Source organism: Populus euphratica, unplaced genomic scaffold (genome assembly GCF_000495115.2).
Source record: "Populus euphratica unplaced genomic scaffold, PopEup_1.0 scaffold800.1, whole genome shotgun sequence".
Lineage (NCBI taxonomy): Eukaryota > Viridiplantae > Streptophyta > Magnoliopsida > Malpighiales > Salicaceae > Populus > Populus euphratica.
Window position 1 is genome coordinate 5,543 of NW_011500659.1, and position 11,266 is coordinate 16,808.

Sequence of the window (11,266 nt, forward strand, 5' to 3'; positions counted from 1 at the left end):
AAGTACTAATCAATTATTATAAATCATACTTTAGTTAATGAGTTATTGATACTTCAAGTGCAAAATGATGATATAAAACCATGATAAAAATGCACTTTTAAGTACTAATAAGGTGTTAACAACCTATCACAGCTTGGCACTGCCAACAATTGTGAGAGTTAATGGTGAAATAAAGATACACGAGATTCTTAGAGAAACAGGAGTGGAGACTTTCACAATCTAGCCTCAATTACTGGAGAGACGTTGAGTGATCTTAGAGCTCTAACAACAATATATTCAAACCAAGATGACAATCCACTTAAGCCTATAAAATCGACAAGTTTAAAATTACAGTAACTCTACATGGTAGTTCAACAAACTTATAGGCATTCTCTACTGTCAAAATCCTTATTATCAAGTTGTCATTGTAACAAACTCCTCTGCCATAAAGATATCATCACAACAACTCAGCACTGTCATCAACCAGATTTCATGGGATTTCCCTTTTATTTTTTAGCTAAACCATTATATCTTACGAGTTTAAATACTTCACTTGTACAACCTAGTTGTTTATGTTGAAAAACAAGAACAAAGACTAAAATATTTATTTGCAAAAATATTCCGTTAGCTCAACTTATTTTTTCTTTAAATGGGCTATTCTATATGCAGAGGTTTAACCGATTGTTTGAGTTTTATTTTTGTCTCTGTGTATACTAACATGACTAAAAGATTGATGTCTTCTTTCAAGTGCAGGAGTGTCAAAGTAATAAATAACCCAGCAAGACCGGGGTCAAACCACATGGAGGTTAATTGTATAAATTATAGATAACAATAACACAATAACAATAATAACAACAATATTAATAATAGTAATAGTAATAGTAATAGTAATAGTAATACGAATAGCAATAATAATACTAATAATAATAGTAATATTAATAATATTAATAATACTATTACTAATACTACTACTAATAATAATATTACTAATACTAATAGTAGTAATAGTAATAAAGAAGAAGCATAAGAAGAAGAAAAAGAAGAAGAAGTTGATGAGAACTTTGAGATGGAAGATCAATGTAAAGGTTAAATAATGATAACAACAAATGTTAAGGTTAGAGGATCCACTAATGGTATATCAAACAAGTATATTATAAACTCTTATTATTCAATTGAAAACCATACACAAAGAAGGTTCCAATCAGATTATAAATTGTTAACATGATTACATTAGTTATCTTATTCGATTAATACTAATACTTATAAATCTCATTAGGCATGCATGATTATAACTTATGTTAGGAAATGAAAGGCACAAACTTGATATTATTAAAAATAAAAACTGAACATTACAAAAATACAAAGAGAGAAAGCAATAACATGATTTTATCTGGAGACCAAGATGCCTAAATGCATGACAAATGCCTTCTTTTATAGGTCAAAATTGAGAATTATTGATTTGGTGACTAATTGATGAGTGGATGGCTAACGTTTGACTTGGTGACAATCCTTATCTTCTCTTATCTGCCTAAAACGTCATTGATAACGGTAGAATTGGAAGCACTTGACATGAAAGTTGTAGGAAATTATCTCGCTTTTCAGGAAAAAAATAGAGGTCATTTGGATTTTAGAACTCCAGATATGGGCCAAACATTGAACAGTGCGTGGTTTGTAGGACAGATTCGGACTTCTTTGTTGTTGCTACAATTTGAACTTGAAAATGCCCTTTTTAAATCTTGGGCTGCATATGAAAGTTGTAGGCATATGTCTTACCTTTCATTTATATAAAGTAGACTTAAATCCAAGATTTACAGCTCCAGATATGACCCAATTACAAAATAGTATTCTGGTTTAGACTGTACCAACATCTTTTTTCTAAGTTTGGCCATCTCTTTGTCCTTTCAATTTCATTTCTTAAATTCATCAGTCAATCCTTTCATTTATGTGATAGACCTGCATTTAAAATGAACATTTACCACAAATTAAAGGTATCTTATATTATTAGATATGTTATTATAAAATATGCTTTAGTTAAGGAGTTATTGATACTTGAAGTGCAAAATGATAATATAAAACCTTGATAAAAATACAATTTTAAGTACTAATCATATATTGGATTATGGTATAATAATTTTTATATAATTTAATTTCAATTATAATTAAATGGTAAATTGGATAGAAGGTTTAGAAGTTTAAGATTGAATTTAATAATAATATTAAATAATATATAACGGGAAATTCAAATTTTTTTTAATTCAAGCTAAATATATCATGCATAAAAGGTCCATAAAAATAATATTTGTTTATATTTATTTAATAATGTGATTGAAAATGTTTTTTATTAGAATAAATTAAAAATAGTTAAAAGTGTAAGTTGAAGCCAGTCTAATATTTAGCCAATTTAATTTATAAATATTATTTTTAAATATATGGTTATTGCTATTTTTAAAATATTGTTTTAGATATATTAAAATATTTTTTTTATTTTTAAAAAATTATTTTTAATATTATCATATCAAAATAATTTTAAAAAATTTAAAAAATATTAACTTAAAATAAAAAATAAAAAAATTAATTTTTTTAAATATAAAAATAAAATAAAATTAAGCGGTCAAAACATAGCACACAAAAAAAATCTAACGCCCTGGCCCTGGTCCAAGGGCCCCAAAATCTCAACCTCAATAACAGCTTGACACATGCTAGTCTAAGTAATTTACACATTTCAGCCATCACTCCACGTAGCATTTTACGTGTCAAGCAGTGACTTGGTTTTAATCACTATAAATTAAGGCAACCATGGCTCATGTTTATGACCAAAAGTTGTGTTTTCAATCTTTCAAGTGTTTTAGCTTTCAATTCATTTGCATTCTCTCAATCCTTCAAAGAAATCAATAACCAAAAATGGCTGACAACACCCAGAAGATGAGCTACAAAGCTGGTGAGACCAAAGGCCAAGCTCAGGTTAGCTTATGGATTTCTTTCTCTATTTTGCTTTTGCTTTTATATATAAATTACTGTGTGATGCTCTATAACATATCGATTTTGTTTGTTTCAGGAGAAGGCCAGTAACTTGATGGACAGAGCTGACAATGCTGCTCAATCTGCAAAGGAATCAGTGCAAGAGGTTCACATATTTTTGTTCAATCTCATGTTCTATAATTTTTTTAGAGAATTCATTCTCACCACAATGGCACAATGGATTGTGCATAAGATTTAAGAATGACAATAAACCAAAAAGAAAAGGCAAAAAAGAATGAGGAACACTCATGAATAAAATTCGCAACACTCTAAGTGTTAATAATTAGTTGCATATTTTGGCACAGATAATCTTAGCGAGTAAGTTTGCAGTAGGTTTTTATTTTTTGATAGTTTCTTTTTTGTGTAGGCTGGTCAGCAGGTGAGGGCTAAGACACAGGAAGCTGTTGAAGGAGTAAAGAATGCAACTGGCATGAACAAGTGAAGCTCGATCGATGGGGTCCAATGATCGTCTGCTGCATGAAATTTAGAAATTAAATGCAATATTCATCTATGCAGTTCGTTGTTTTTGATTTTTTTTTTTTTTGTGTTTCTGTCTTTCCTTTTGTATAAAGAAGAGAGCTCTCTGATCTGCGGGGTTCTCTCATGAGTTTGTAGGCACATGCATGTTGCCCTTATTAGAAAATTATAAATTTTTTACTTTAAGTTCAGTATATGTTCAAATGTTTCAGTTTATGAAATCATAACAGTGCCAGCTTAGTGCTTCATCAATTGACCCTAGACGTCCACATGGCCTAAAATGCCAATTCTATTCTTAAATCTATTTGATTACAGCAACTTTATGCCTTCTCAAATCAATCGGTAAATTTACCATTGAATTTAATATATTATTGACAAAAAATGTTATAGATGTTTTTATTTGTTTATCAGAATATTTATCGATAAATATAATAGATCACTAATATAATACTATTAAATATAATACATCATTTTGACTTGGTTAGCTAACCCAATCCATTTTCCTACACATCAACAAAGATCAAGGAAGGGAACATAAAACGTTCTATTATATGCTCTATGGTAAAATTGTTAATAATTAGTTGAGAAAAATAGCAAAACAAGAAAAGAAAATGTTGGATTATTAGGGATTTTGGCATAGCAAAACAAGAACAGTATAACATATGCCATGTTTTATCTGTATGAAACTTTTGTTTTCAGCTTATCATGCCTTGACAGTATCCATTGCAATATTGTACTAAAAATGTAGATAATATCAATTGCTTTGTCATGAAACATGCAAAAACACTTGGTCACATCCATGTTTAATGACCTTCACAGCATGGAATTCATTATCGTCTGTATTTAGACCAAAGAAATATCTTCCCCCCATTTGTGGTGGGTTAACATGATATCTTTTTTAATATATTTTTTTTTATTAAAGAAAATTAGCCCATTAAAGAATTTTTTTTTAAAGAAAGTTTGTATTCGGTAATTTCAACATTTTGTGTTTCAGTTATTATAATTCTAAGCCTTGATTCTCTCTAAGCTGATTTTCATTTGCACAAGTATAGGATAAATGCCCAATATAGTGTCTTTTTGCTACAATTTTTATATTTTAATTTGTGTAGTTGAGAATAATAAAATGAAATTGTGACTTTTATATATATATGGTAAGAGAATTTTTAGCATATATATTTTCCACTATTCATGCTTGATTTTTAAATATTTTGGATACGTTGCACAAGATAATTAGAATTTTGAATTTCTTTATAAACTATTGACCTCGTGAGAAATTAATGTGTTTTCAAATACTAGGTTACTAAGCAGATAGAATCGGGTAATAAAACCGAACATTGATTGAATTAGACCCGTATTTCTTGCACTCCAAATACTGTCTCGGTTCATGACCCTTATCTCAAGTCTCATAGATCCAAAAATTGCAAGATTGATGTTGTTGGAAAGAAGATTCAATTTTCTACAATTTCTTCTGAAATAACGATCTTTGAATTTGCAAGTTTCCTACCTCAAACTTGGCCTGCAATGTTTGGGTAAGAAGAAATTCAAACTAGAAAAGGCCAGCAGGGGTAAAAAGACCACAATATAAAAGAAAAAAAAAGGTTTGCAAGAGAGAAGAGGCATACATAGAGAAAACCTAAAAGAGACTAAGGAAAAGAGGAGGAAGCGGCACCAACAGAAACCAAAAAGAACAGAGGCAAAAATATTGAAGATCAGGAGGACACCTATCTATTCCACTAAAATTCTTTACTTTTGAGTGATGTTCATCGTATCAAGTTTGTTTCTCTTCAATTTAACTATGAAATAGACTTTTATTTTTTATATAACCTTACTATGAATATGTGAACAAATAACCTTACTATGAATATGATTTGGAATTCAATTTGAAACTGAGAAGTGATAATTGTTTTAACTATTGTTTGAAATATTTTAAGAACTCTATAAGATAGAGATATCCTAGGAACCTTTGTAATTGTTACAGGTTTTACAGTACTTAATAAATTTTGACAAATTCAGAACTTTCGTAGAATATATGAAATTTGTTTGTCAAAATAATTTATTGATGCTCGAGAGAGATCAATATTTACATTAAAAAAACCTGATTATCAACATTAGGAGTAATTAATTTAATCGAGAAAGTTCAAATAAGCATAGTTACGGTAAGTCAGAAATTCTAAAACCAATACAATTGAATTCATTAATATTTAATCATTTGGTTGTTTATTTTTTAATCATTAATTTTTGTTTCATAATCTATCTCATTCGATTCCTCAAATAAATCATAATTTAAAAGACTTTGGTAATTAGTAGTAATTTTTACAAATCCTCGTGAGATGATACTCTACTTATCATTTTATTACTTGTTATGATTCGTGCATTTGCGAAATGAACCAACACTAGAAAATAATTAAAAGAAATAATATAGAATTATTTCAATGTTATAATCCTTATAATTGCCATCATATTTTGTCATATATGATAGCAACTATAGGGATTATAACATTGAAATAATCATGTGTGTGTATATATATATATATAAGAATTGACTTGAAACCTATAACAAAAGGCAATAAAGAACATAGCAGAAAACAATTTGGTAAAGATATTTAGAAAGTATTCATGAAAGGAGATAAAACGAATTTGAATTTCTTTTTTTGTAACCTGGTTATAAAAAAAAAAATCTATCTCAACAAATTTAGTACGAGCATGAAAATAGAATTTGTTAAAAGATAAATGATATCAAAGTTATCATACTAAATAATAAAAGCAAAAATAAAATAAACCTATAAATCTATTAACAAATATTAAAATCATATAACCTTAATATTACTATCTGCTAAAATTTTATTTTCAGCCTCAATAAATTTTTTTAGCAATTATACGTTGCTTACATAAGTGAGTTGAGTTGATGCTATTTCCCCAACTCGTTTATAAATGATGTTTTTTTTGGCCATGGTGCTTCCAAAGGTCTTTGAAAATCTTTGTTAACTAAATTAACACAATTCTTTTTTTAATGAAAGGAGTCTGTTAGAGTTTAAGGCTAGCAACTGAACTGAAGTGAGCACACGGTGCCGGACAAGATATGTAATGATTGAAAACAAATTATTAAAAATTAAATAAAAAACTCGAATAATATTTAAAGAAAATGTTAAAACCAAAAGTAAATGAACATTTTTTTTTCCAGAGGGGTAAAAAATTACTTTATTATTAGAATTAATGAAAAGAAAAAGTACCCTGACGCTCCTGTATTTATTCTTTGTTTCACTTTGTCTCTAATCACTTATAAATTATACAACTAAATATTGGATCTAAGAAATTGATAACTATCAGAATTAATAATATTAATATAGAGTAGCAAACATATATAAACGACAAACCCATTGCCAATACAATACGACGTCATATAAAACAAACAGCGCCAACTGTTGAGAAAAAAAAGGTAGGAATTTGATAGCCACAAACATGATTTTATTGATAAATTGGCAAAGCGTTCCTTACAGATTGTAGCTTGTATGAAAACTTATTTACAAGCTAACAGATTGTAATTAAATCATAAACAGAAAAAAGACCATGTTGAATATTAAAACTGATATGCACAGACAATTAATTAACTCTTCCCTCTCGTCAGTTATTTGGTTTGCATGTTCATTGCATATATACGGTAACGGATTAATATATATATATTGGTTATAGAAGTCCAGTGTGCGTAGGACTTTGGATGAAGCCTAGACTACATCCTTAGGATAGAATTCATCAAATCAGAGTTGCTGCAGGTTTTAAACTGCGGAAGTATAGGTTATGGATTCTCTTGAATTTCCAGCAGTAGCATTATCCATTATAGACCACTACAATAAAGAAACCTCATACGGGCTCTCCATACGAAAAGGATTGTAGAGCATCTGAACTTCATTTTCTTGAACCAGGCATGGTGGATTTGCTTGCGGCAGCTGTTGCGAAAACGACCTCTCCAACCGCTGCTAAGGCTGGAACCAGAAACTTGGGCGTCAAGATGAAAGCCATCAGCATCAGTTCCGAGGGATTCAACCGGAGTCGATCCTTTTGGTGTAGAATGAACCTCATCAGCCTAAGATGTTGTTTGAATGAACGGAACCCCATCTGCCAAGTCAGAGCCACCATCGAAATCCAGCAGTCGAAGAAGCTCTCGATGGTAATCATCATCCTCCTCTGTTGCAGAAGGCTCCTCATCATTGTCGATGCACACGACCACATCTGGTAGCAAGTTCTCTGCACAACTTGAAGTGAATACAGTTGGTGCTGCAACGTTGATAGTTGAAGCAACGGAACTGACAGCCACCTGATCATTGTCAAAGTCCAGAACAAGTTGATGAGAAAAGGACTTCAAATTGTCAAATGTCACCCCATTATACACGATCTCATATTCAGTTTCGGCCGGCGCCTCGAAACACGTGATCTGTTGCTGGTGATAGCCTTCACCAACCCTGGCCTTCTGAGATATGGTGTTTGTAGCACCATCAACATCGTCAGCTTGCCTTCTCCTCTTTTTGGTCGTTTGTGTGTGACTCTTGTTGTCTTCTTTCCTTCTCAATTGACACAGAACAATGACTTGAGAAAGGGATGGCAAGCTATACTCGTACATTGTCCAGCCGCAGCCATGTTGGCCAGACTGAGTGCTTTGATAACTGAAGCTTTTCCTGATGGTTGTGACAGAGCAATGTTCGTCAATAGCGACACCGATGGCTCGGTCAGTGTCTTCTCTATGCCATGTTGCAGGGCCACCGGCAATTTTGCGGGTGACATGGGAAGTGGGACTTCTCTTTTTGAGTTTAGTGAAGAAGAAGACATCTTCTCCTTGGAGCCTGTGGAAGGCGCTCCAAATTTGGAGAGGTTGATGGGCGTAGATGTCACAATCTCTAACAGGAACGGAGGTGATGAAAAGAGGGTTGGTGACCTTTGGGTAGAGATAGAATTGGACCAGTTCTCGATCAGTGGGAGAGAAGCGGTAACCAGGGAGTAGGGTTTGTGGTAGAGAGAAATCCATTCTGATATAATATAGTTATAAAATACAGAAGAAAAGTGAGGTGATGCTATCTCCCGAGACTCGTTTATATATGATGTATTTTTAGGTTTTTTTGTTGTTGTTGTGGCGGTGGCAATTCCGAAGGTCTTTGAAAATCTTTGTTAACTAAATTAACAGAATTCCTTTTTTTTTTTTTCTGAAAAGAGCCAGTTAGAGTCCGTTAACGTTAAAGATCGCAACTGAACTGAAGTGAGCACACGGTGCTGGACAAGAGAAGCGGAGCTGAGGTGTAGTGTTTGTATAAAGAAAGGAGAGAGTAGTAGTAGGAGGAGGAGGAGGATATAGGTGTGTATATGAATGAACTCGAACAAACAGTTTCTCTGGCAGCTTTATCCGAGTTTCAGTTATGACTTCTTTAAATTGTGGAAATCAAATTAAAGCCTACATATCAGGGACTATCAGTTTAAGCGTGCAAACAGATTTGTAATGATTGGAAACAAATTATTAAAATTCAAATAAAAAACTAAAATAATATTAATTTAAAAACAACGTTAAAACTAAAAAGTAAATGAACTTTTTAATAGAGTAGCAAACATACATAAACGATAAACCCATTGTCAATACAATACGACGTCATATAAAACGAGCAGCGCCAACAGTTGAGAAAAAAGGTAGGAATTCGATAGCCACAAACATGATTTTGTTCCAAGCCAGACTCTCCTCTACCAAGAACTATAACAAGTGGCTACCAACATTAACTCTAGTTCAATATTTCATTCATTTATGAAGAATTTTATGAATTTGATCATCACATTGTTCTTGTAAATCAACATGATTCGACCCTTCCATCCTGCAGTTCTCTTATTCTCAATATAGTAATTCATAAAAAAAATGTTTATTTATTATCCTTTATCCAGTAGGGGTCTCCCAGAGGCTTTTTAAGTCTGCTTTATTCAAGTAGCAACTCATCATTGCTTGATTGGGAGCAGCCATTAGGATAGCCACCAGTCAAAGGATCGGAAATGAATACTGCATGAAAATCCATTCAAGACTTCAAAAGATCAAAAAATCATTTTTTAATTAATTCTAAAAACAAATTTATTTTTTTATGTCTGTTTTTTATTTATTTAACCACAACGCTTAATTACTTTTGTATCTGTCTTTTCTGGGAGGAATTCACTGAGAACCATCCCATGGTGTTGCGTAAAACCAGATGAAATTGACATTAAAAAAAAAATAGTAATTGTAAAAAAGAAAAAAACATTTTATTGAAAAGATTATAATTAAATCATAAATAGAAAAAAGACCATAAAAAAGACCATGTTGAATATTAAAATTGATATGCATAGACAATGATTTACATGTTTCACACACACAAGCATGTGCACACCGGTTATAGAAGTTCAATAACAAGATTAAAAAATAGATGTCTTTTTCTAAGTACATGAGTGCCGAAATAATAAATAACTCGGCAAGACCGGGGTCGAACCACAGAGAGGTTAATTGTACAAATTATAAATAACAATAATATAACAAATGTTGAAAATATTCATCTCTAATGTCATGTTTCCAAATGATAGCTTCATCAGTCCATTTCTACAATCAATGCATTAGAAGTTGCAAGAAACGAACATCCTAAATTAATAGGAAATGAATTACATACTTCAACAAGTTGTGTATCCAAGACAATAAAATCCATAGGATAAATGAATTTATCGACTTATACTAACACATCTTTAATTATTCATCTAGGCACTTTTACAGATCTATGGGTAAGTAAAAGAGTTACAAAAGTTGGTTTTAATTCACCTAGATTGAGACTCTGAAAAACTGAATATGGAAGTAAATTCACACTAGCTCTAAGATCAAGTAAGACTCTTTTAATTTTATGTTCTCCAATAAAGCAAGAAATTATAGGACAATTAGGGTCTTTATATTTCAAAGCATTATTGTTCTGAAGAATGACACTTGTTCGGCTAAAAAGGCTTTCTTTTTCACATTCAGTTTCCTTTTCACCGTACATAGATCTTTCAAAAATTTAGCATATGAAGGAACCTGTTTAATAGCATTCAGCAAAGGTATATTGATTCTTAACTATTTGAAAGTTTCAAAGATTTCAGAGTTTTGATTAACTTTTCTTTGTTTGGTCATGACATGAGGAAATGGTTGTGATGGTGGGGAATCAGTCGTTTCTTTGTAACTTTCAGATTCAACCCCTTCTTTATCCTCAGAGATTGACTCATCATCTTTCTCACAAGGTTTAAGAGTGGGTTTTTCAATAACCTTACCACTACGAAGAGTAGTGACTGATTTGACTTGATCCATGTGTTGGCTTCTAGAACTACTTGCATTTGCATTGTATTGTCCCTTGAGATTTTGTTATGGTTCAGATGAAAACTTACATTTCTCTTAGAAACTAAAAGCAGATGTCAATTTTGCAAGAGTATCTTTAAAATTTGTCATGTTTTGAGCAAGTTGAGTATTGATTGTGTCTTGCTTTTCAATGAATACATGCAATGTTTCCTTAAAATTTCTTCTAGGAGGTGGAGTATAAGGAGGTGCATATCCATGAGAATTTTGGAAATTGTGGTGTGCTTGAAATGGTGGTTGTGAAGTTTGTACATTGTTATTATCACTCTTCCAACTAAGATTTGGGTGATTTCTCCAACCAAGTTTGTATGTTTGTGAATATGGGTTGTGGTTGGCCCTTTGAAAATTGTTTAAAGCATGAGCTTATTCATGGAGCCATTCCTTAAAAGAAGGCAAGGTTAGACAATTATTGGTTGAGTATTCATT

At 31.5% G+C, this 11,266-nt stretch overlaps 1 protein-coding gene across 1 annotated transcript in view; it reads left to right on the forward strand.

Annotated features, from left to right (window-relative positions):
• Positions 1 to 2,811: 2,811 nt before the first annotated feature.
• Positions 2,812 to 11,266, forward strand: part of LOC105115895 (late embryogenesis abundant protein 1-like) — an 83,552-nt gene continuing 75,097 nt past the window's right edge. The window contains exons 1-2 of the mRNA XM_011012966.1: positions 2,812 to 2,940; positions 3,035 to 3,103. Of these exons, the coding sequence (XP_011011268.1) occupies positions 2,881 to 2,940; positions 3,035 to 3,103 (129 nt within the window). The 5' untranslated portion in view covers positions 2,812 to 2,880. The remainder of the gene's footprint in view (positions 2,941 to 3,034; positions 3,104 to 11,266) is intronic.